The 24,656-nt window shown below is 38.9% G+C and overlaps 1 protein-coding gene and 1 long non-coding RNA gene across 5 annotated transcripts in view; one reads left to right on the top strand and one right to left on the bottom strand.

The window, feature by feature from the left end:
- The window catches only part of AHCYL2 (adenosylhomocysteinase like 2), a 165,264-nt gene that overhangs the window by 106,860 nt on the left and 33,748 nt on the right, over positions 1-24,656 (top strand). For 2 of the 4 annotated variants that reach the window (XM_019924202.3, XM_019924192.2), the window contains exons 2-6: positions 6,402-6,513; positions 14,424-14,567; positions 14,992-15,092; positions 21,525-21,627; positions 23,587-23,681. In XM_019924202.3, the coding sequence (XP_019779761.1) occupies positions 6,402-6,513; positions 14,424-14,567; positions 14,992-15,092; positions 21,525-21,627; positions 23,587-23,681 (555 nt within the window). The remainder of the gene's footprint in view (positions 1-6,401; positions 6,514-14,423; positions 14,568-14,991; positions 15,093-21,524; positions 21,628-23,586; positions 23,682-24,656) is intronic. The other 2 variants (XM_019924197.2, XM_073809924.1) reach the window with 2 other exon arrangements.
- Positions 1,201-21,059, bottom strand: LOC141279570 (uncharacterized). Its single transcript, XR_012334065.1, has 3 exons — positions 20,998-21,059; positions 5,010-5,165; positions 1,201-1,245 (listed from the first exon to the last, which is right to left on the bottom strand). It is a non-coding gene; the product is annotated as an uncharacterized lncRNA (long non-coding RNA).

Genomic DNA, 24,656 nt, shown 5'->3' on the forward strand with positions numbered 1-24,656 from the left:
TTAAATAAATTTAGGATAAATTAAGAGGAATGACATGTATACACTGATGTGTATAAAATTGATGACTAATAAAAAAAAGAGGAATCAGGTGGGGCTGGTACACCCAGGGGAGTTTTTGGTCTTCTGATCAATATCATAAGGTTTGGTGTAGTGGAAAGAGCTTCGACTCTGGCGTAAACACAGGCTCACATTCTAGTCCCACTTACTTGCTGTGAGACCTCAGGCAAATCATTTGTTCTCTCAATACAGTCATTTGTACTTTCCTAATTTGTCAAATGGGGATAATTATGCCAAATTTTTAAGATTCTTATACTGATTAACAGAAGTAACATATACACAGTGCGTAGTAGGCTCTTAATAAATATTAGTTCTCCTCCCCTTATTCTATTCTCCCAGGGACCTTTTCTCTCAAAATGAAGATTATCCTAAAAAAAAGAATCTACCATTTTATGTTCTTTCTTGTGCTCAACAAGTACTCATTTTTTTTTTAAAAAAATCATATCTGGGATTTTATAGTTAGGGAATTTAAAATGGTATAGCTACAAAGAACATGAACAAATCCAAATAATTTCCAAAGCTATTATCTTAACACCATCTATATGGATGACATTGGGGGGAAATACAGAAATGATTCACAACTGAGGGCTGGTTCAGAGGGCTTGTTTTCTAATGGCGAGATCAATATGTAACAATCTATTATGAAGACCAGAGGAAATAAGGTAGAGAGAACGAATTAAAATAGATGTGAAAGGATCTTTGACTTCTGCTGGGATCTAACTAACCTAATTTTTTTTTTTTTTTGCTGTACGCGGGCCTCTCACTGTTGTGGCCTCTCCCGTTGCGGAGCACAGGCTCCGGACGCGCAGGCTCAGCGGCCATGGCTCACAGGCCTAACCGCTCCGCGGTATGTGGGATCTTCCTGGACCAGGGCACGAACCCGTGTCCCCTGCATCGGCAGGCGGACTCTCAACCACTGCGCCACCAGAGAAGCCCCTAACTAACCTAATTTGATTGCCTGATTCCTGGTCCATGCAGCAGTGATTTTCTGTGGCATTGTCAATATGACACTTTCAAGGGTCACATTCCAATAATGAACCTCTTTGCCATTTGCTGACACATCTGTCGGCATGCAAATGTTAACATCACTAACCCCCTTTCATCTTCTATTCAAATTCAAAAATAAATTACCTGTTCTCTCTAGGGTCAAACTCCCACATCCTGGAGATGAGCAATGATAGTAAATTACTGAAAATAACAAGCGGATAAACAAATAAATTGAAATGGTCTCTGGGGAAATGCACGACACATAATTGTCTATTAGATATACAGCCAGTAGTTTGTTCTCCTACCCTTCTCATCTGTTCCATCAGCCTTCCCAGGAGAATATGTCTCTCCAGCTCCTTTCTCTACACTGGTCACTCTTATCATGCATTAGCCCGTAGCACCTTTCCATGATTAATAGGCAGTCACCTCTGTGCAAGATTTTGTTTTATATCTTCTGTGGAATATTTTTATGAATTGTAAAGTTATCAGATTTATCGTGGCATAAAAGTCTCTACAAACTAGCTCCTGTTTTTTCTTCAGCTTCATGCCCTGCTACTTCTAACTTCCTGTATACATGTACTTAGTTCTTTGTCATACTGGGCTCCTGGCAGTTCCGTGTTCCTTTTGCTCTGTGAATATTGCTCTATGTACCTAGAAGGGCCACCCTACTTCACTCATCTTGAAAATTCATTCTCCTGAGTCGAGTATCAGATTAAACTCCTCTTCTAGGAAAACTTGCCTAACATACCCTGCTGACTTTATGCCACCATGTTATATGCTGCCACTGAATCTTGAACACACTTCTATTATAAGTACAGGCTTGTATATCTTTCTGTACCTGTGACTGACTATTCCATGAACTATTTGAGAGCAGGAACTATATGGTTTTTTTACATTTTTAACTCCTGACACTGTAGGAACCCAGTAAGTTTCTGATACATAAATCAAAGAATCAATCAGAGTCTATGCCTCCATTAAGGGAGAAAAGCTGTACACATAAAAACAAATCTTTCATTTATTCATATATATATTTAGTACCTTTCTCCCTGTGCCAAATGTTGTACTTGGCAGGAAGAATAAAAGGATGAGTAAACGTGATGCTTGACCTGGAGGAGCTCACTTTCTCATGGAGTAGCAGACATGTGATCCCTCATTTCAGTGATGCTAAGACATTACTGGTCATCACATGTGCCATTATGTTATGGACAAGCACTCATTCTAAAGGAAGAATTCACATCACATTCCCACCCCAGTCTCTGTAACATATAGTTGAATGTAGCTTTCCTATTCACTGGGTCCCTTTCAGAAACCAACAAATAAATAATGTGATTCTTTGCCCTTTCATTTGACTCTACTTGATATGCAACAAGGTCATTATGATTCTGGGGGCCCTGAGGAAATAGAAGACTCCCTATGCCAGTCACACCTTCCACAAAACACAGTTTTTGAAAAAAGCAAGCAGATCACTCAACACCTAATCAGCAACAATCTTGAGATGGAACTAGAAACCGAATGTCAAAACCTGCATAAAAAGATGAACAATTAAGAGTAAAGCAGTGGTCAGAGAAAGTTGATTTTCTTGGTGACAGAGCTGAAACCTGTGTTCCCAGTTTGACTAACCCAAGGACACAGAGTGTAGGTTAGGGGCTGCCTGAGCACTTGGCTCCTTTTTTTTTTTCTTACCATCTTTATAAATTCCCTCATTGTTTTACTGGCTCTGTAGTTAATTTTTTTCTAATGAGACTAGGTTAACTAAAGTCATCTGACATGGAAAAGGAGGAGGTATGGTTAAAAAGGAAGCTAATTAGCAAGTTAATTATAGCAGGTAAAAAAGTGCACCGGTTATATAAATAAGCTATTGTTATGCACATGCAAGTTGGGCCTTGTCAAGGGACTTGTTAAGGTTTAGAGGTCAGAGGATCCGTGTAATTAGGTGTTTAGGGAAAAAATAATAATAATAAAAGCAAAACAGCCACCAGAATTAGGAATGGCTGATGAGCCACTAACAGAAATGCCTTATTAAATTGGGCTCTGCTGCTGGAGGGGTCGTTGGAGTGCTTCAGGGTTTCCAGGGAAGGCACCACCACCAAAACAACGAAAAGAAAAGCTAGCTGGAACCAGAGCCAACAGAATTGCTGATGAGGAAAGTTTAAAGGCCTAGACACAAGGGCCCCTGGACTGGAGAGGTGGCAGTAGGGCTGGTGATGTCACTATGCTGAGCAACAAGAAGAAATACATTGTCAATGGCAACTCTGGGATTAAAGCCCAGGTGAGGCTAAGCTCTTATTTACCAGTCTTGCTGCCGCTATAGCCACTGTTGTAAAAGGCCAGCTGCTTTTACCCTCCTTTCCTGCTTTCGTCCCTTCTTCTGGCGTAACGTGAGCTGCTCCTCTCCTAAGTCTCTTTCCCTTCCTCGCCTTGATGCCTGTTGGAATTAGGCAATTTTCTCTCAAATGGATAAGGAGGGTTCCCTTAAAGGACCCTCCGATTTCAGATAAGGTAGGAAAGTTAGAGGTAGAATCTACCTGAGTATCCCAACCGGGGTGGGAAGATGACTGTTTTACAAGTAGGAGTGAAAAATGTAATGGCACGTAACTATTAAGGGGAGGTGGGCACCAGGGATGGGTTGTCAGTAAAAGATAAATATTTATTTCTTGGGGCAATTGTATAACTTACTCTATATAAGTGATTAGTCTCTTTTTAATATTCTTCTGTCTTAAAGAAACTTGAGTTCAGTGTCTGACAAGTAAACAAGATTTAGAACCCTATGTCTCTGAGTGCAGAAAGCCTACATAGCCTAGTCTTTAGTGCCAAAAGATAGCCTAAACTCGGGAATTCCCTGACGGGACAGTGGTTAGGGCTCTGCGCTTCCACTGCAGGGGGTATGGGTTTGATCCCTGGTCTGGGAACTGAGATCCCACAAACTGCACAGCACAGCCAGAAAAAAAAAAAGATATCCTGAACTTGACTTGGGTAGGAGGAAGTACTGTAAATGGAGGGGACTTTATAGAGAAGAGAGCTCAGTTTAAGGTAACTGGTTTGAAATGATGGCGCAGCTAGATGGCTACATGGTTTGGTATTGTTGGGGTAAACGGGTGTGTGCCCACCCACCCCATCCTACAAATCTAGAGAGGTAGAGTGACTGGTCCCCTCTAGTGGTGTGTGAGTGCGAGGGGGTGGTACATAATCTAAGGCAGGGTTTGTCTGTTACTCTTTTTTAAAAGTAGGCACTACTGACATTAGTGACTCATTGTGGGCTTTGGAAAGTCAATGACTACTCCTCTTCCTAGATGGGCCTCTAAAAAAGAATGAAGACATATTATTGTCTTGAACAAGCTTGGTGAAATGGAAGCCAGGGTTTTGAGCTTGACTGCTACTCCCCTCCCCATCTTCTCACCCACCTTCTTCCCCTTCCCCACTTTTTTTTTTTTTTTGCCCTTAAAAATTCTTTTAACTGTAGACTTGGCTTATGGTTACCATATTTACTTAATATTCAATCAAGTACAGACTCTGAAGATAGAGTAAGATTCATCGTTTCGGCACATGGCTGCCTATTATGTGTCAGGCGTTTTCGCCTGAGGATATAAAGGTGAATAAGATACATGGCTCCTGCCTTTATGGAGCCTAGTTTGTACAGGATACAGGTAGATAGTTGTATTCACTGTGATAAGAGAAGTACATGGAAGTTCATCCCATGGAAGTGCATAAAAGGGCACTTTATCTTTTTGGAATAAATTGCTACTTCAGTAAAATAATTAATTTTGCCATTTTTCATTTTGGGAAATGCTTCTAATCCAAAGAATTTTCTTATTGCTGCAAACAATTTGCAAACTCTAAAGCACTACACAGGCTATATTTGTTGTTATAGCTGTGAAAATGCTACAAATTCCCCTAAAAGGCATGCTAAGCTAATTTGATTTGGCATTGGTCCCCTTGTCTGAATACTCAAATGACTCAGTAGTTACCTCTAACTGCAGGAAATGTGGCCGACAGTTGCTGCTTTCATTCTGGTATGCCGTATCTGTGTTCTGCCCGTCAAGGAACCATCTTTTTATCATGAAAGGCAGAATCAGTTGTCAGATCTTTGATTTTTCCTGCCTCCATGCCAAATGGATCCACATCTAAGCAATTATGCAAACATTCAATTAGGGAAAAATAAAGAAAGATATTTGTTGAATAATGATATGAGCTTTGATGTGAAGTGTTATAAAGTATCAGCTGAACTTTGAACAGTAGGAAAAAGAGATAAAATTGCAAAAAGATCATGATCAGATATTGTCCAAAATGCAACCTCCAAGAATATTGAGGTTTATACATATTCAGTCCAGTTATCCACTCCTACATCTGTTATAGTTAACAAATTATCAACCTTGTGGCTTTTAGTATTTTGTGATACCAAACATTAAAAATTATAAATTAGGGAATTCCCTGGTGGTCCAGTGGTTAAGACGCTGTGCTTTCACTCCGGTGGCCCGGGTTCATTCTCTGGTTGGGCAACTAAGATCCTGCAAGCTGCAGGGCGTGGCCAAAATTAAAAAAAAATTTTTTTAAATAATAGATTAATTTTTACTATACTTATTAGTACTGAAAAGCTAATTAATGCATTTTAGAAAGCCTTTAAAAAGCTAGAGTGACTACCTGCAAGAGTTACAAGAACAGTGAATTTGTAGGGGGTGGGAGTTGGGGATCCAGGTATTAATTGAATCACCTGCTGTGTTTCACGGTTTGCATACATTGTTTCATATAACCCTCTAAAACTTTTGAAGTAAGTTCTTTCATCTTTGTCGTATTTACCAGAAGAGGAGGGTCACAAAAACATCTTGATGAACAGCATATAGCTAATGAGTGGCATAACCAGGGTTTAAATGCAGTTCCAGAAAGCTCTGTATGAATAGAAAGCTTTTTTTTTTTTTTCTATTGTACCATACTATTTCCTGAGAATCTTAAAACCTGAAGGCAGGTCACTTTACCTTTCTGTATCTTGCAGTTTCTCATCTTAGATATATGAAGATTGGAATAGATAGTCTCAAAGATTCTTTCCAGCTTTAATTTTCAGTTAAACTATAGGAAGGATTTCTGAATATGACTTGACTTTCTATTTTAACCGGTACATCCCCTTCTCCCTTTGATTGCAAGAGGTATATAGTCAGAGAGTGGTTCCAGGATTTAAATTTCATAGAAACAGAGTAGGTAAAGAATGAAAAATCATTCTCTCCAAAGAGTCTTAACATTCCAAATGTGGGTTAGTGCAATCAGATCAGCTATGAGGGAAGGTAAGATCCTATAATGCAAGCCTTGAATTGCTGTCTCAAAATGGAGGTTATTTTCCTTTGTGTAACTAGAGTTCTTTTTCTTAGCAGATCCAGTTTGCTGACCAGAAGCAAGAATTCAACAAACGTCCCACCAAAATTGGACGTCGCTCTCTGTCTCGCTCCATTTCTCAGTCATCTACTGACAGCTATAGCTCAGGTGAGGACTGAACGGCTATGGACCCACTTGTGGAGGCTACTTAAGTATGATCAACGGACCCTCCTGTCTATCCCAGGCTAATTAAACATGATCAAACCTATGTTTTGGTATAAACACTTTGATTCTCAGTGGAAATTTGGACCAAAATTCTGGATGGAATCTTTGGATTCCTGTTGGGGATTCAGAGTGGAGCTTAATAGAGGCTTCCTCTTCCAATAAAGGCAGAAGAGGGTGATTAAAGAAATTGAGCTCTGACTTATTCAGAGGGTGAGAGTATGTTGCTCACTGATGACCTTCACTGAGCAGCATGTGTGAAGACTTGTGTTTTTTCCATTCTTTGAATGGAAAATAAAAGAGAGGTTCCCCATACATCCATCTGGGAAACCTTAATTGCCCCGAGAAACAGTGAAATCATTGTAGCTAGTTCAAGTGAGCCCTTTGCCTTCTCTTCTAAGCTGTGACATTGTATTGTCTGTTACTCCTTCCTTCCTGGCAGTGGCATTAATTCCAATATATGGGCCCTGGGCTTGAGTTATCATTTAATGCCAGATGAATATTAACATGTGAGACCTTTTGTCAGCACTGACCATTTGTTTTTTGTTTGTTTGTTTTGTTTTGTTTTTTTAACATCTTTATTGGAGTATAATTGCTTTACAATGTTGTGTTAGTTTCTGCTGTATAACAAAGTGAATCAGCTATATGCATACGTATATCCCCATATCCCCTCCCTCTTGCGTCTCCCTCCCACCCTCCCTATTCCACCCCTCTAGGTGGCCACAAAGCACTGAGCTGATCTCCCTGTGCTATGCAGCTGCTTCCCACTAGCTATTGACCATTTGTTCAACAGTGCCCAGTATATGTCTGATCTAATATGGAGCTATTTTATTTTGCTCTTATATAGGAATGTGGTAGGAAGCTGAGTGTTTATCCTAGTTACCTCTTCACATTATAAATAGAACATTCATTAGAAAATTTTCATCTTGACCTGAAATTTTGTTTTTCACACAAATAGGAAAGTAGTGTTTGTTATGTAAAGTTGAAGAAAGCTTGTTTGAGACACTAACTTTTAGATTGGGTAGATTGTTATTTACAGTTTTTACATTTCTTGTTTTACATTTCCCTCACAATCACATAATGTAAATCCCTAGGGATTTTTGTCTAAAGATACCGAATTTTGTACTTATTCTGCTAAAATAACCAGCAGAATAATAAATAATTAAATTAAATAATTTTCAATAACTGTTGAAAATTGATGAACCAGTTACTGTAACTCTGGAAAGTATAATAGTTGTGCAAATGTGAATTGTAAAAGAGTGTGTACATTTTAGACTCTTGAGTTTGTGCATGTTATCTAAAGATTGATAACTAAATGATAATAGTACTAAAATTTAACTTCAGCTCAATCTCTTCCCTACACACTGGACCCACATTTCCAACTATGTTCCTGTGGAGAAAACCAATGCCTGCCTTCCCACAGAAGTCCCCTATGCAGGGAGGGTACTTACAAAATCTCTATTTACCCAGAAGAGTGGGTTTGTCGCCTTTGAACACGTAGTTGCCTGGTATAGCTCATTGGTGAGTGATATTGACTGATGTCACCACCCTGCATAGATTGGACCTTTTAGGTTGAACTATGTGAAATTGCCATTTCTATAGTAAAAAAAATTATCAACCTTATATATCCATTTAAGGGTACTGAGTTTGGGAGTGTGGAGTCGAAACATCCTGGACTTAGAAAATAACTTAAAGATCAATTATTCAGCTTCCCATTGGATGCTGGAATTGCCTTGATAGCATTCCTGACAAATGGCCATCTGGCCTCTTTGGGAGCATTTTAGATCATAGGGTGATCCTTGCTTGATTTAGTAATTTAGCTCCCAATAAGCTCTTATACAATCCCTAAAATTTAAAGATTTTATTTAGAAATAAAAATCACCATATTTGGCTGCCTGATTTGGAGGGCATCCTACTGTCCTGGTTAACCTTATCTGGATATATTCCAGATTGTGTCCTTTTAAAAATATTATGCCTGTGAATATAATGTTCTTGGTGTGGTCCAAAATAACCTATAGTAGGTGTTATTTCCATAAACTCAATGCTTTTCAAATGAAACCTAAGATTATGTTTGCAGCTGTGTCACACACGCTGTTACCTTCTCTTGTTTCCACATGAATTGTCAAACCCTTTTAAACAGACTGTGGGGGCTTCCCTAGTGGCGCAGTGGTTGAGAGTCCGCCTGCCGATGCAGGGGACACGGGTTCGTGCCCCGGTCTGGGAAGATCCCACGTGCCCCGGAGCGGCTAGGCCCGTGAGCCATGGTCGCTGAGCCTGCGCGTCCAGAGCCTGTGCTCCGCAACGGGAGAGGCCACAACAGTGAGAGGCCCGCGTACCGCAAAAAAAAACATAAAACAAAACAGACTGTGAATGGAGATGCCTACTGCCTATATTCTTGGACTGGGAGTTAGGAGAGACCTAGTTTCTAGGCTTTGATCAGTGTGTGATTTGTTGTGGGATCCTGGAAAACTCTGACAGTCTGAAATGCTCATAACAGAGGCAATGGGAAAGTTATATGAGGTAACACAGAAAAAGCTCCATACTCATCAAATGAAAAGCCAGGAATAACAAAATTACAGCTTTCTAAATATGAGAAGATATGCAAATGCATGTCAGTAAGAACTTGGAACCCATTTTCAGCATATGTTATATTTTAATTGACTATAGAAATTAATATTGTTAGAGCCCCAAAGACTGATCCTTGGACTTCTTCCCTTCTGTGTTTATCTCTTCCCAAGGGAACTCATTCAGTCTCCTAGTTTTAAATACCATATATTGGTGTTTGATTCTCAAATTTTATCTCTAGCCCAAATCTTTCCTCTGTACCCTAGCCCCAGATATTCAACTACCTGCTCAGTCCTTTCACTTCGATGTTTTATAGGCATCTCAGCTCTCCCATGTCTTAAAAACTGAATTGCTGAGTTCCAACCTTGCCCGTCTTCAGTCTATTCTCAATGCTGCAGCCAGATTCATTTTTTAAAATAAGTCAGATCGTATCACTTCTTAGCCCCAAACCCTCCAGTGGCTTCCCAGTCTCGCTCTGAGTAGGATCTAAAGTTCTCACAATGGCCTACAAGACCCTATACCATCCACCCTCACATTATATTTCTAATCACATCTCTAATTTCCCAAACTTTCCTCCTCCCCTGGCTATTTTGTTCACTCCAGTCGTGCTATCCTACTAACTGTTATTTTGAAACATGCCACGCATTCTCCTGCCTTAAGGCCTTTGCACTTGCTATTTCCTCTGCCTGGAATGCTCTAGGATACCCTCACTGGGTATCTTGCCTCCTTAGGTTCTTAACCAAAGATCACCTTCTCACTGAGACCTATCCTCTTTTAAAATTGTACAGACACCCCACACCTATCAAATTTTCCTCCTTTATTTTTCTCCATAGCACTTATTATCATATAACATATAATTTATTGTTGTCTTTCTTCCCTTACTTGAATATGAGATCCATGAGAGCAGAGATTTTTATCTCTTTGGTATTGCTCTATTCCCACCACTTAGAACTGTGTTTGACACATAAGAGGTGCTCAATAAATACATATTGGGGAAGGTGTCCAGAGACATTCTTATACGACTTTACACCCCTGTAAAGGAGTATATACCTCTGATACACTTTCTGTATGTGAAGAGTTAGAAGGTTTATGACATTTCAAAAAAAGATACCTTCCTGTCCAAAGTGCTTGTTTTGCTGAAGATACTTAGAGTCTTACCTAGGCTGTGGCGTACTCTCCCTTCCTAATGATCCTAATACTAAGTTTTGCCGTGCTTTTATTTAGGAACCTCTTCTGGCCTTTTCAACCAGGCTCCTTCTGGGAATCACAGAACACAGAAAAGGATGGTTCTTCAAAGGATGGATCATAACTAGTACCCTGCTAGATGCAGAGGAGAGACGTTAATTCATATATTCAGTGGATGCTCCAAGACATTAGGGCTTAATTCTAATGGAACCCAGACTGAAAGGGGCTACGTCAATCCTTGAAATTATTTTATAAAAAACAAACTTCTAAAAACTCTTTCTCTAAGCACAAAACCCTTAAAAACAAATGAATAGAAGAGACTTTTCTTCAAAGTCAGATCATTCTCAGTGATATATTTCTGAAAAAGCTGTCTTTGCAGTGAGTTAATTGGTTAAGGATAAGGAAAGAAGACCAAAGTTCCTTAGTTCATAATTGGTTCTTCTAAAGCTTGAAGTATTTTCAGATTTTTCCAAATAACAAAGTTTTGTTTGTCTATATTTTGGTTGCTAACATAGCTTTTCACATATTTCTAGAGTGTTATCAATGAAATCTGCTGCACATTGACACACAGGTCATTACTGTTATTCTATTACCAAATGAATAGATTGGGTCCAAGAGGAATTGCCTGACTTAAAATAGTCTGATAGGACTAATTCAGCCAGAAGTCTGACTGCTTCTTCTCCTAGCAATTAGCCACAATATCACAGCTTCTAGGAGGTAAGGCTTAATCAGGCTTGAGCCATAGAACATATGTATGACAGTTCCATGGGGTAGATTGTGGATTAGTGATTCACCAAATTATGTTTTGATTCTGAGATACCATGAAACAAGAGAACATCCCATGAAAGAGTTATTTTGTACTTTGTATTACTTTTCTACCTAGAAATTGAACCCTTTTTTTGTGATTATCTCATTTATTCATAAGATTTTTCTGGTGGGAGTTAGGGGAAAGGGAGAGCATGGGGAGAGAGAGGATCTATTATACTCCCTATTTTATGGTTGGATAAATTGAAAATTGGTCACTTAACCAATTAGAGGTGAAGCTAGAGCTAAGGTCTCAGACCTGTACTTCAGTAGGTGATTGTCTTGATTATCGGTTGTTCATTTTTAACTAAATTATGACTCTGGGCTTCATAATGTGCTGACAATTACAAACACTTCAGAAACTGTTCAAGCATGTGTGTGTGTGTGTATATATATATATATATATATATATATATATATATATGTTGGGTTTCTCTAAATTTTCCTAGGAAGAATTTTTAATTCAATCTCAACTATTTTCATGAATATGCTACTTTAAATATAGTGGCAGAAATGAGTTATGGATTTAAAAAAAATGTTATGTTAGTTCAGGAATAATCTTTCCACTGTGTTTGCAACAATAGCATTCTCTTGGTCTAAGTGTGTCAGCCATTTTGCATTCACATATTAGTACAGTCTAGACAACTGATACTTTTGGATCTCACTTGATAACAAGTCTGTATAAAGGGCTCTTTGAAAACAAATCCATTTTGGCTCAAAGAAAAAGATTGGTTGAACTAACTATAACCAGTTGGCTACTGTTAAGAAAAGAAAATACAGTTCTTTCCCTTTAGAAAGGGGAAGTAGTATAATTTTTTTCTTTGAGTTGGAAGAAAACCAAAAATTTGAGTACTTCTCTTAAGGAGAATTTTAGGGGGTTTTGTTGTTTGGTTGGCTTTTTTCCCCTGACCCGTCCTTAAAAGCTGAAGAGGCATAGGGAGAGGAGAGCTATTCTGGGTAGAGTTAGAACTCCAGTCTCAACCTTTTTCATCTCTGCCAGCCAACCACCTGCTGCTTGGGTAGATTAATAGATGACAGAGGTAGAGAAAAAAAGAAACTGCTAAATAATATTGTATGTATGTCATTCCTTTCCCATTCAAAATCCTAGAGCTAAGTAAGAACCCTTAAAGATGTTATATTTGGTATTGAATTAAAAATATGTACAAAAAACAGTAATAATACCAGGTATCATTTACTGAGTGCTTAATTACTTTATGCCAGCATTGCACTAAGCACTTTATGTACATTATTTTATTTAATCTTCTCAACAACTTGATTCTGACAAATCATGTCTGCATATTATATAGTCTGCTTCATAGCACATATTACAACCATATAGAAAGAAAAACTCTAAATAATTAATTCTGTAATTAGTTATTTCATGTCTGACTCACCTACTAGACTGAAAATCCCATGAAGGCAAAGACAATCGATATCCGTCCTGTATGCCCAGCACTTAGACTGTGCCTGGTACATAGTAGATGCACAATAAAATTCATTGACTGAACAACTGAATGTGTGAATGACTGAATACATGAATGAATTAACAACCTATGAAAAATGTTCTGGTATCACCTCTGCTTTATACCCAGAAGCAGAGACTGAGACTTCAACCAAAATCTCTCTGACTCCAGAACACTTAACCACTGTATTTAAATGGCCATTAGGGAGCATAAAAATCATCATGGCTCTGGAAAAGGATTTGAAATTTCAGGATACTCTGAATGTGAAGACTTTCTTCAAAAGCAACTTTTCTATAAATTTGGATCAGGATTAGGATGGCTGTTATCTTTCTTCTCCCAGGTGATAGAAGCATGGTTCCCCTAAGCCTCCGACTCATAAGCCATTTCTGAGTATTGATTGGTGAAACAGGTGACTGCCCAGGAAACTGTTTCTGGGCTCTGTTGCCAAAGGTACTTTGAGCCCTCACTCACCCTAGGAGGGAGAACCATAGACTTTTTGTACAGATTATCTCCTTTCAAGAACAAAAGTCCCTTTGGGGATTTATTAATTCCCCCACCTCCCCGGGTGCTCATGTTCTTTCTTGTTGCCTCGTGTTAGGACTTTGCTCTAGGGCAGTTTTCCAGCTCCAAGAGAGACACTCGGGCCCCTGCTGCCCAAACATTCTGTAGCACCATGCTTGATTAACTGGGCAAGGTCAGACTTGCCTTTTACAGCCCTCCCAGAGATAGACCCTTTGCTAAGAAATCCCAGAAATGCCTTAATTCTCTGGATATAAGTAGATCAGGAGACCCTAGGAGCTCTGAGCTTTTGTAGCTTTCTCCCCTTAAAAATGATGGAAGTACTTCTTATCTCATTGAGAAATATATAATGCTTTATAGACAGTGCTTTATGTCCCCAACCTTCCTCCCCCCAAAACCTTGAGGACTGCTTAGGAAGAAACTATCCTCAGGAACTTAAACATAAATCAAAGAAATCATCCAGCAAATGATTAGCAACTACAGAATTATATGAAGACTAAAAAGACCTCAGTCAAACATGGGAATGGCAGCAGCCGTAGCTGCCTATTAGCCACAATCAAAAGTCGTAGACCTTCCACCCTCTAGTGTATGTTGCTAAATGGATTAGTCATCAGAGCATTTAATTATACTGAAAGAGGGTTTATCTGCTTCTCTGGGAATCTAAAATGCCTAATGCAGGACCCACTGAGGCCAGCAAGAAGGGAGAGCACACTGAATACTTCATTGTCAATGTCTAATTGGGTCTGCAGGCATAGTTCAGCCTCATCAGAGCCAGTCTTAAAAAAGAAAGCTCTGTTTTGTCAGACAAACACTTTTTGTGTGGTTCTTAATTACTTTCCCATGGGTTCCTTGTTTTCTAGGTCTTATCTGTTCAGTTACTGTACTGAAACACAAATTACATCAGGTGTTTGAGCAGCAAGCAGAGAAGGGTAGCTAGGATCCCAGAAACCCATAGGTTAATCACCATGATCATGCATTAAGAACTTGAACCTATTGCTACAGTGGTATAACCTCTCTCTTTTTTCATTTTCAAGGACTTCTGCATGTTCTGAAGATAAAGTTAGCCTTAGATTCCAAGTTAATGCTACCCAGGGGGGATGTCTTCGGCAACGTCTCTCAGCTTCCTCTTTCTGGCCTGCGGATAGCACTTTCCATGGGTGGTGGTTGAGACAGCTCCTTGGTGCCACTTAGGTGCTTGCTTACCAAATGTGTAAATTTACAAGGTGCTGGATTACTAGAAAAGCCTCAGTTCACTCCACGGTTTGGAGTTTTAGAGGAATCCATTTTTTCCCCTAAAGGTATTTTATCCTGTCATTCCAGCTGCTTCATATACAGATAGCTCTGATGATGAGACATCTCCCAGGGACAAGCAGCAAAAGAACTCTAAGGGAAGCAGTGACTTCTGTGTCAAGAACATCAAACAGGCGGAGTTTGGACGAAGAGAAATTGAAATTGCTGAACAAGGTAAGGAAAATAAACACCTTTTCCTCTCAAGCTGCCATGTTAATTCATTTTTACATCCTGGGCTCTAGTAGTTTGTGAAATTTCGGTGTGATTTTGAAGAATACTTATAACAAAAGAAATATGGGCTCAGGAAACACTGTGGGGAGGGAGTAAACTCTAGAGGGTCTAGAAGGAACAAGGAAGAGGGGGAGAGAGACTAGATAAGGGGGACTGGGATATAGGGAATTAAACATTGGACCATTTACCTCTGGAAGTCTCTTATAACAGAAAAATGAAGTTTAATGTTTTGATCCCTTGAGAAACTTAATCTAACAGAGAACCTGTTTGGGGAAGGATCTTATCTTAAGAGAGTACATTTTTCTGTTATTCTTTACCTCTCATCCCTCCTCTCTAAAATTGCTACATGTGTATTGGGCCTTTTCAGAAATGCCGGCACTGATGGCTTTGAGGAAGAGAGCTCAAGGAGAGAAACCTTTGGCCGGAGCCAAAATTGTGGGTTGCACACACATCACTGCTCAGACTGCTGTGAGTCCTTTTCCTTTCTCTACATAACAATAGTTAATAACAGCCACCAGCTATTGAGGGCTGGCACACTAGTTCAGAGCTTAACAAGCGCTCATTAGCCTTCATAATGGCCATGTAAAAGCACATATTCCTGTTTCCATTTTATAAATGAGGAAGCTGAAGCTCAGGGAGTTTAAGTAATTTGTCCAAGGTTATACAGCTAGTAAACCACAGAATCGAGATTTAAACTTCAATATATCTGATTCCCAAGCTTATTCTTTCTCGTCTTCTCCACTGCTTCCCCTTATCTTCCCTTCCTGTGTCATTTCTACACAGCACCTCTGTGTTAGGCTGCTTTCAGCTGCAAATAAGAGAAAACCTGATTCAACCTGGACTGTACATAAGGGAATTCATGACATTACGTAGCTAGAAGTCCAGAGGTAAGGTGGACTTCAGTTGAAGGCTCTCAGGGCTCAGTTTCATCTATCTGTGATTTTCTTGGAGCTGCCTCCTCTCTGTGCTTACTTCATCCTCGGGCTGATAGCAAGATGGTTACAGCTGTTTAAGCCATCCCAGACTGACATGAAGAGGAAGAAGGACCATTTCTCCCAAGAGCAAGGAAACCTTTCCCAGAAGTCCTCCAGGGTACTCTGTCATGACACTGAGCAGAACTGGATCACATGCTTATGCCCCACCAGTCCTGGCAAAGGAACTGGGGTTTCCATGATTGGTTTAGATCCGTAATTTTCACCCTTGTCAGATTCACTGACCCCTTTTGATTAAAAAATATGTTTTGCAATGGCCCAGTATTTTATTAAAATGAAATTCAGATATAGCATAGCTAGGTACATATAATTTTTAAAAAATAAATGTAAAATCTTACTGAAATATGAAGGAAGAATAAAAGGAAAGCAATTTATAATAAAATAATGTGTATTTCAATATGTAAGTGCTTGGGTACAAGTAGAGTTGAATAGTCAGATATTTGTCCTTACTTATAGCATTATTTGAATGTGAGTGCTACAAATGTATATACATAAAATGTGTTACTGGTTCCATAGCATCAGAGAAATGTTGCCAAATTAAATAATTTTCTGAAATTATAAACAACTTTTTGTAAATTTCTGAATAACAACAATATCAAAAATATGAGTTTTCTCTTGGTTTATACACTTGTTGCATTCTTGGAAAAACTATTATTGTTTTGTATTAAAACTACAACAATACCTTTGTTGATATGTAAAGTGGAATAAAGTTCTAAACTCAGGTAATTATAAATAGATTTCTCACTCATGTGAACTTTTCATTGGAACGCTTGAAAATTATACCAGATATGGCATGGTTTTTTTGTTCTAGGAGACTGTCCTACACTTTTGAAATGTCAAGATCCCTGGCCCTACCCACTAAATGCTAGTAACACTCCCCCTACCAATTACCGTGACAACCAAAATGCCCCCACAGTTTTCCAAAGTTCCTCTGCTGAGAACCACTGACTTAGAGTTGTCATCATCAAAGATGTGATACATATTAAGTTGCCAACTGTAATGAGACCACTACAGGAAATCAGTGTATTAAGAAATTGTCTGGACTCTTTTATGGGATTTATAAGATCCAGGTCATTTGTATGACTAGATCTCTTCCAAAAGATTGTCTTGTAAGCACAACACTATGTGGCCACATTCCTTATTCAGAATAGCAGAGATTCCTCAAGACACAGCTACTGTTAGCATCTTCCCTGTGAGACTTTTCTGGGTTATGTGTTCTCTGAGGAAAAGGATACCTTGGTACCCCAAAATTAGTATAATAAATTGAAAAGCTATCACTTTTTGGAGCTATAGACTAATGAATCAAGGCAGAAACACTCTTGGAACCTTTTTTGGACTTCCCCAGTCAGGGACATGAGACTTCAGTGTGGTGGCTTAAAATAGTTAGTGCTTCTGTACTGTCTCATGTTGCTAAATTACATCTAGTTTCTTTTTTACCCCCTGGCTCATAAACATTACCACTCTTCAAGGTTACTTTCTTTTTTTTCCTGAATGGAGTAATCAAAATTAGTTTACCAATTTTAATATTATTTTATTGTTCCCTCCCCACACTTTTCTGTTTCCTTTAAAAAAATAATTACAAAGGAATTTTGCTTTGTTTTTTTAATCTCTATTTTATTTTTCTGATTACAAAAGTAATTCATGTTCATTTTACAATATTCAAGCATTACCACAATCTATAATGTAGAAAGACAGTCTGCTATAATCCCATGCTCCAGAAATAGCTCATAGTTAACAGTTTCCTGTCCATGTTTCTAATAGACTTGGATCTAAATATTTATATTTTTTAGGTGTGTTTCCATAGTTCCTTCCAACCAGATTCCTTAGCTACTCTCTCTAAACAGTAATGATTTAAAGTCAAGTTAAACCAGCTTCTGAGCTCTGTCCTTCTCCCACTTCTACCTGCCTTCACTTCTGCTTGAGCCCTAATAGCCAGCAGTCTTGACTCATAGTTCTTTAAATAGTTCTTATATTCTTGGTCCCAGTCACTTTTCTAGTTAATTTATATTGCTTTGTAGGTAAGTCTCAGTATCATTCTCTTCTTTGGCACGTTGAGGAATCCTAGTTATAGAAATTCAGAAATTCTTTAAGGTGAAAATTAAAACAGGATAGAAAAAAATTGGATTGGATATTGAAAGGTAAAGAAATTAAGATATAGGGCTTCCCTGGTGGCGCAGTGGTTGAGAGTCCGCCTGCCGATGCAGGGGACACGGGTTCGTGCCCCGGTCTGGGAAGGTCCCACATGCCGCGGAGCGGCTGGGCCCGTGAGCCATGGCCACTGAGGCTGCGCGTCCGGAGCCTGTGTTCCGTAACAGGAGAGGCCACAACAGTGAGAGGCCCGCGTACAGCAAAAAAAAAAAAAAAAAAGTAAAAAAAAGAAATTAAGATATAAGAGTAGTTCTGCTGTGGCCTTTGATGAATTATGTGAGAGAGTTAGCCTAGTGGAGTTGTTTGCACGTATTTTTTTTTAATTAGAGCATATTTTTCATTAGAATTTTTATTTTGTATATAAATATTAGAAAATACAAATTTTTTAAAATGAAAATTATCAGTACCCAAAGTTAAGCGCTGTCAGGAAATTTTAAAACAAACTTTGTCACCAAAGATTTATCTATGTTAAAAGAGCTCTTAATCGAAGCAGTAGGGTGGTACATTACCTTCTTTTCTTTTTTTAATATTTATTCATTTATTTATTTGGCTGCATTGGGTCTTAGTTGCGGTACGCGGGATCTTCGTTGCAGTGGGCGGGATCTTTAGTTGCGGCATGTGGGATCTTTTTAGTTGTGGCATGTGGGATCTTTTTAGTGGTGGCATGTGGGATCTAGTTCCCTGACCGGAGATTGAACCTGGGCCCCCTCCATTGGGAATGCAGTCTTAACCATTGGACCACCAGGGAAGTCCCTATACTACCTTCTTATAAAGAAGCCTATCTCCATCTTACAAACTGAAGTGAAAGCAAGTCAGGATCAAATCAGTGGATTAAATTTATTTTAATAATTTAAAAAAATTTGAAATATACACAGATTTATAGAAAAGTTACAAATACAGTACAGATAACTTTTTTTTCTGAACCATTGAAGAGTAAGTTGCCAGCCTTATGATGCTCCCACAAATACCTTAGTGTATATTTTCTACAAACAAGAACATTCTCCTGTCCAGCCAGTACAACCATTCAAAATTAGGAAATTAACATTGATTCATTATTGCCATCTAATCCTCAGGTCCCATTTGAGCTTCACTAATTGTCCCAATAATACTTTTTTATAACCAAAGGATCCTGTCCATAGTTATGGGTCTCATTTAATTGTTATCTCTTTAGTCTCCCGCAGTGCTGGATAGTTCATCAGTCTTTCCTTGACTTTCATGACCTTGACACTTTGAAGATTATAGACAAATTATTCTGTAGTATGTCCTTAGTACGTAGAAAATGATGCTGTGCTTTTTTCATTTAATCCTATCAGATGGCACTTGTTTTCGATTTGTCCCATAACTGATGTTCATTTTGATCCCTTGATGGAGGTGGTGTTTGCCAGACTTTTCTAGGGTAAAAGTTATTTTTCCCCCTTTGTAATTAATAAGTATTTTGTGAGGTAGTAATACGAAACTGTGTAAATATCCCATTCTTCATCAAACCTTCCAATTATTCATTCATTTATGTATTTTTATTTGTGTGGAGTCATTGTTTCCTATTTTATTTAATGGGTTATAATCCATTACTATCATTATTTATTATGATAAAAATTGTTCCAATTTTGGCCAAGAGGAACCCCTGAAGTCTTGCTTCTGTACCTTGTCTCTTGACATATCCCTTTCATTCTTTGAGCACTTCCTTGCTTCTGGTACAAGATGATCTCAGCTCATTTTGTACCTTCCCTGTCCTATCCCTGGAATCAGCCATTTCTCCAAGGAGCCCTGGTTCCTTTTCCTTTCAGTGGATCTGTACACTAGTGTACTCTTTGCTATTGGGATATCATTGTTCCTGGATCCTCTTTCATTAATTTTCAAAAATAATTGCCCATTAACTCTTCATATATATCTTTTGCCCTGTTCTCTCCTTCTGTAAATTAGGCCATTGATAGTATCCCATAGATCTTAGATGCTCTCTTCTGCTTTTTTCCCCCACTCTCTTTTCTTTCTGTATTTCAGTTTGGTGATTTCTATTGATCTATCTTCAAGTTCACTGACTCTATCCCTAGATATGCCCAGTCTGGTGATAAGCCTAATGAAAGAATTCTTAAATCTGATCCTTAAAAAAAAAAAAAAAAAAAAAATTCTGACATTTCTATTTGACTTGTTTTTATAGTTTCCATCTCTATGCTGAAATTCCCTACCTGTTCATGGATGTTGTCCATCTTTTTCACTACACCCCTTGCCAGCCTTTTACTCATGTTAAATGAGTAAAAGCATAAATATATTAATCATAGTTAATTGAAAGTTCCTGTCTGATCAAACATCTGTCTCATCTCAGAGTCTGGTTCTCTTGAATACTTTCCTGACAATGGGTTGGGGTTTTTTTTCACTTTTTTTGGCATGCCTTGCAATTTTACATTGAATGGTAGTATATTATTTTCCATTATTGTCATGAATTGGGCTGGATTTCAATTCTGTTGTTCCATACCAAAGGCTACAAATTCCCCCAGGCTGGAGGGCTCTCGTACTCCTCAGTGTTTGCACTTCACCTTTGGGCTTTCAGCCGCTTCTGCACATGCTTGCCACAGGGGGGCTCTGTCTTCAAGTGCATGTCCCCGCTGCAGCACACGACTGCTACTCCTTGTTTCCTGGAGCTAGGCTCAAGGTGAGGGCAAGTGGGGTTCTTAGATTTTCTGGTCCAGCCTCGGTGTTAGGCAGGCCTCTGTGACGGTAGGACTTTTTCAGTGTTCCTGCCACTCCTCTCTGTAGCAGCCAAATTTTGCCTTGTATTGGTGGTAGGTCTTGAGCAGAGATATTTTCCTGTCCCTCCTGGAGAGGTAGCAGATTTTTACTTTGTATCAATGTAGGGTCCTGGGCCCAAGAGGATTTTCTGCTACTCCCCCAGGAGCAGGGAGTTTTTGCTTCCACCCTTCCCCAGAAGCAATAGCTCTTTGCCTGGTCCCTGGTGGCAGGCATAATTCCTGCTCCTCTTGCTACAGTTTAAGGCTTTTGCTTCCTATGAGAGAAGAGTGTGGAGATGTGCCGAGGTTTCATGCTTATCTTTGAGCACAGCCAATCAGCTCCCTGCCCGCAATCTTTCTTGTGAACCCTGGTTGGAAGCCCCTAGAAAAGAGCTTGCATGTGAGTATGAACTCTCCTTGTGCCTGGGGCTACAAGAAGTTCCAAACTGACATACTTTCCCACACTCAGCCTTTACTAATTCATTAAAATTTTAGCTAATTTTTTCTTACCGTGATGTATGGCAGCCACCTCTTCCTTCTGTGCTCTGACAAGGGTGAAACAGTGTTCCCTCTCTCCTTAAAGGGCTTTGTTGCTCTTTGGAGTTCCTTGGTTGCATTATGACCTCAGCTCTTTGATGTACTCAAGAAAAGTTATGGTTTTGTAGATTATCCAGCTTTTTCTTGTTGAGGTGGAAGCTTCTCTTGCAGCTTTCTACATCCTAAGGAGAAGCAGAGCTATAAATTTGTGGTTTTTAAAAAGATGTTTGGCACTGAAAGCCTTGGTTTAATTAAATCTTACAGGGAGGCCCAATATGTTAAATGAGTAAAAGCATACAGCTCAGCTGGAGCCTTCCCCATGCCTACCCCCAACCCTTGCCCTCTTCTCCAAGTATTGAAGTTTCTGTAAAGCACAGTTTGAAAATCATGGGCGTTGGTTATTCCTAATGTACTTTCTCATTGTCAAATATATAAACTTAATCTCCTTGACCAATTGTTTGGCCCATGCTTGCTCATCTCCTGCTTTCTCTTTAATATAGGTGCTTATGGAAACTCTGGGCGCTCTGGGGGCACAGTGCCGATGGGCTGCCTGCAATATCTATTCCACTCTCAATGAAGTGGCTGCTGCTCTAGCAGAAAATGGTAAGATCTTTTGTGTGTTCTCTTTGTCTTTGACTAAAGTTTCCAAAAAGTTCCATTGTTTCAATAAATATCTGTAAGGAAAGTTGACATTTAAAGTTGTCTTGAAAGAAATATTCTTTTTTTTTTAGTTGAAGTATAGTTGATGTACAATGTTGTGCTTGTTTCAGGTATACAATAAAGTGATTCACTGTATATGTGTATCTATATCTATATATCTATCTATATATATCTATCTATCTTTTTTTCAATTCTTTTCCACTATAGATTATCATAAGATATTGAATGTAGTTCCCTATGCTATACAGTAAATCCTTGTTGTTTACCTATTTTATATATGGTAGTGTGTATCTGTTAATCTCCCCCTTCCCCTTTGGTAACCATAAGTTTGTTTTCTGTGTCTGTGAGTCTTTCTGTTTCATAAATAAGTTCATTTATACTATTTTTTTAGATTCCGCATATAAGTGATATCATGTAATATTTGCCTTTCTCTGACTTAATTCACTTAGTATGATAATCTCTAGGTCCATCCATGTTGCTGCAAATGGCATTATTTCATTCTTTTTTGTGGCTGAGTAATATTCCATTGTATGTATACACCACATCTTCTTTATCCATTCATCTGTTGATGGACACTTAGGTTGCTTACATGTCTTGGTGGGTCCCTATTCTTGATGAGTTTGCCCTCCTTCTAGGCTTCTCTTGTTAAATATGATCGAGGTAACTGTGTTGCTTTACAGTCACAAATATCTTCTTATGTCTAATATTCCATTATTAGTTAATGCTTTGCCTTTCAGAGCACCAGTGAACCTTATTCACTGTCTAAGGTCATATGGATTAGAAAAGAAAATGCTTCAGGCATAATTTTGTGGTCCGACTGGTTTTCAGCAGTTAATGTTTGGTGCTCTGCTTCAGCGGTAAACAGGACTTGACCTGGCAGATTAATATTTGATAACAACAGCCACTGACACTTGAAGGACAAAAGAAATAGAGAAGTTTGGACTTTGCCAGTTTCTTGCCTTCACTCTCTGATAGCCCAACACAGATCAGGATACCAAACACTTGCTTCAGAGCTATTGAGAAATTCTGGGAAACCTCTATAGTGCATGCATACCTCTCTTTTTGCAAGCACTTTGAGCATTTTATTTGTTCTTTCACTTACAGTCATTCATTTGTAAAATTTTTATTAATGTATAAAGTATGTATAGAAAGCACACATATATAAACATATAGTCCAATTAATTGTACATATACATTCATTTCTCTTTTTTTTTTCAACAAATGCTTATTGACCTACTTTAAGGACAAATGAGAGTGTCTTTGCCCTCAGAATCTTATATTGTGGTTAAGGAGAAAAGACACATATATAAATAATGATAATACAAGGGCATATATGATAATGCCACAACAGATCATAAATCCACATTTAGTATACCAACAAGGGGCTTATAAAAGTTCAGATTCCATGTGAGATCACTTTCAGCTGAGTTATAAGGCTTCCTTAAGGAGCATGATACTTAACTGGGTAATGAAGTGTAACAACATTTGAACAGAGGGAGAAGAGTGTAAGAGTTTTCCTGATGCAGAGGATGGGATGACTAAAGTATAGAAACAAGAAAGATCAAAATGTAGTTGGGAAATGATGAGAATTCCAGTTGGACTGGATGAAGAAGTACATATTTCTGGTTTCTTCTTTTTTGCCTTTAGTCATACTTTTAGCATTCGTCATACTCTTGGCCCTTTTGTTTGTCCTCTTTGGTCTAACAAGAGTGAAATGACCACCAAAGACAAAGACGAGTATAAAAGGACTGAAGACAATAGTAATCAGTGAAGAAAGTCAACCCAAGAAGTATAGCAGAACGAGAGAGCTTGGAATTGGGGAAAACCAGCATCTCCTTGCCAAAATTTAGGGTCAGCCCTTTTTTCAGGCTTTAATGGTTTCTCTTTGTTCTTTTTTCTCAGGATTTCCTGTGTTTGCCTGGAAAGGAGAGTCAGAAGATGACTTCTGGTGGTGCATTGATAGATGTGTGAATGTGGAGGGCTGGCAGCCAAACATGGTGGGTTAGATCTCTGCCAACACAATTCTGTTGGGGCCTGGAGGTATAGAGAGGGAGAGTGTGGTCTGGGAGAGGGTTTCCCAGCAGGAAGGAAGGCAAATGCTTCCTTTTCCGTCTGATGTACCTGGGCTTCCGGCAGAGCTAGATGCTTATGCTTAGGGCATCCCAAGAATATTCAACCTCCTTATAGCCTCAAAGTGCTTTTCATTGTCAGTGCTGATCTCAGAAGCACTCATATTCATCAGCAACATTAAAATACTGCTCAGGGTTCACACATGACTGGTTAAAAAGTAAGATTAATGAGTTACCATCCCCTACCACTGCTTACCACCCCCCCACCCCCCACCCACCCCGCCCGACAACATCAATGATTAAAGCACACACACGCACACACAGCTCCTATGGTACTTAGCTTTCTTTCTAGAATCACGTGCTAAATTTATAGTAAACCTGAAGGGATTCCAAGTTCAAATTTCTTCTCTTTATTCATTTCTCACCTGAAGAAAGATGAATACGCAAAGTTTGGGGTTTTTAATTTCTGCTTAGTTTTTATTTTTGTTTCATTTTTTAAAAGATCAAGTGCTTGAAGGCTGAGAGCATATTAGATTCACAAGGGGAAGCAAAAAGCTTCACAAAGTATGATGCACTCCTGCTTTGCAAACCTTTCTGCATATGGGTGAGAGGAGAAATTAGGGAATCAACTGAAACAAGAATCCTTGAAGCTCTAGTCCAACTATTGCTTACTGCTAAAGACTGCAGAGCAGGCTTTATCTGGGACACAGCAGAGAGAAGCAGCCTGTCTTTCTGGATTCTGATCCAGGCCACATTGCACCAAGTGTTGGTTTGAGGAAGCTGGGTTAAAACCTTCATATCCTGAAAGGGAGGGAGGAGTCGACTATAAGATGAGTCAGCTCATTCCAGCGGAGTTTAACGGTGACAGAAGGGAGTGTGACTGACAGGTGCTAAAGAAGATAT

This window comes from Tursiops truncatus, chromosome 9, assembly GCF_011762595.2.
Source record: "Tursiops truncatus isolate mTurTru1 chromosome 9, mTurTru1.mat.Y, whole genome shotgun sequence".
Classification (NCBI taxonomy): domain Eukaryota; kingdom Metazoa; phylum Chordata; class Mammalia; order Artiodactyla; family Delphinidae; genus Tursiops; species Tursiops truncatus.